The sequence below is a fragment of the Limulus polyphemus genome, unplaced genomic scaffold, assembly GCF_000517525.1.
Source record: "Limulus polyphemus unplaced genomic scaffold, Limulus_polyphemus-2.1.2 Scaffold2451, whole genome shotgun sequence".
In the NCBI taxonomy this organism is placed as follows: Eukaryota; Metazoa; Arthropoda; class Merostomata; order Xiphosura; family Limulidae; genus Limulus; species Limulus polyphemus.
The window spans coordinates 111,795-113,732 of NW_013668061.1; the positions used below are offsets into that span (position 1 = coordinate 111,795).

The following is a 1,938-nucleotide window of genomic DNA, read 5'->3' on the forward strand; positions in this document are numbered from 1 at the left end:
TGTTAATATTAATATTTGAAGAACTTGATAGAATTTATACTGCAAGTATGATGATTTTTTTTATATTATATCTATTACATGTGTAGTGTACTACATGGTTATGTAAAATGCATGAAGCATCACATTAAGCTTTTTTTTTAATTCTTTATCTCAGGTAACTTTGGCAACAAATTTGAATACACCCTAACTCCAAGCCCTTCAACAACTCAACCTACTAATGCTGTTTTTGATGGTTGTAGATATTACTTTTTGCCATGGAAAGAAACTAAACCATGTGTAGTCATTTCATCACATTGGGAAGATGTTAGCTTTAGATTGGAAGCCATGAACATGTTGACTAATATCATTGATTCATTGGTAAGTAGAATATTGGTTACTGTGTTTAATTCTTACTTACCCCCTCCCCCCTCCATCTTGAGGAGATTTCCTAGGTTGGTAAAATCATTGTACATATAGCAGATGGTTGTTAGAGCTTTATCCTGAATTGTTTCATATATATGTAGATTAAGTTCTTATGAGTAAAATATGAACATTTAAATGCACCAAGTGGCTATGTGAAGTAGAAAACAAATATTATGTAACTGTTAACCATAATGGTGGTTACTTTTAAGTTGTAAATCATGAACGGTGTGTCTTTCTAGTGTAAACAATACAAAGAATGTTTAAAATTTTCAATGAAAACAGCAAACAATTTCAGATATATATATATTTATTTATTCTACCTTATGTTGTGTCTTATGCTCTGTTCATTGATCTGTGACATTCATAGACCCTTGAAAAATGCATAAGCTGAAACATCGGGTAAAATAAATAAACATTTATCTGAAGTTGTTGTCTTCATTGGAAATAGTTTCCATCCTTCAGTCAGCACTGAAAGTTTCAAAAAATTATAAAACTTTTAAAATTCATATATAAATATACACCATTAGAAATTGAGCTCATGAGTTGAACAGAATGCAAGGCATATATACAGAGTATATGTGAAATAAAACATTTTTGTATTTTTTATATATTTTGGCTTTGTCATACAGCAATTAACCCTATTACTTACAACTACTTTATCAGAGAGAAGGTGATGTTGCTTTCATCATATTTTTATAAAAACGCCCCCCAGTGTCACAGCGGTATGTCTGCAGACTTACAACACTAGAAACTGGGTTTCAATACCTGTGATGGGCAGAGCACAAATAACCCATTGTGTAGCTTTGTGCTTAACTTCAAAACAAGCAAACAAACGAACATTTTACAAAAACAAAACTAGTGGATGAAATTATATTAAAAGAACGTTTCTAAAAGTATATAGTTTCAGAAAAATAAAATAATTAATTTTGATTTTTTCAACTACTTCTAATAAAATACTTGTTATCTAATGTAGTTATTTGCATTTGCCCTTTGAATAGTTCACTGGCAAGGTGATTGGATATGAAATATAAAAATACTAATTTTTATCTTACAGTTTTCACAAATCATTAATATAATCTCTAGAACCTCAAAAATGAATATCAAAAATTTTTAAGGAAAATATATGTATTTTATTTTCTATTTTCTCTACTATATCACTAACTCTATCTATTATCATTGACATACAGAGCAATGAAATGTTTAAAATTAACAAATAGAAATATATACGTACCTTTCAACTCTTCATAGAAATCTTTATCTTTTCACTTATTGTTTATTTTTAATTTTCCTCTCAAATTCTTTGTCTATTATCATTTATTCCCATATGTTAACTAATGCCATCTTGTTTATAACCTTTCAAAATCCAGGTGACAAGTTAAACTTATAAACATCATTAAACTGTTCAAATATGATTTATAAAACACACATAATACATATGTTACAACAGCGGAAGTCACGTGACGCTAGTACCATGTCATGAACTTCTAGAAAGATCCTGTCCCTTCCTGAAATCTCGAGAGCCTACTAGATATGTGG

At 29.4% G+C, this 1,938-nt stretch overlaps 1 protein-coding gene across 1 annotated transcript in view; it reads left to right on the forward strand.

Annotated features, from left to right (window-relative positions):
* LOC106466990 (myoferlin-like) overlaps nt 1-1,938 on the forward strand; it is a 135,331-nt gene that overhangs the window by 73,905 nt on the left and 59,488 nt on the right. The window contains exon 19 of the mRNA XM_022395076.1: nt 155-357. Within this exon, the coding sequence (XP_022250784.1) occupies nt 155-357 (203 nt within the window). The remainder of the gene's footprint in view (nt 1-154; nt 358-1,938) is intronic.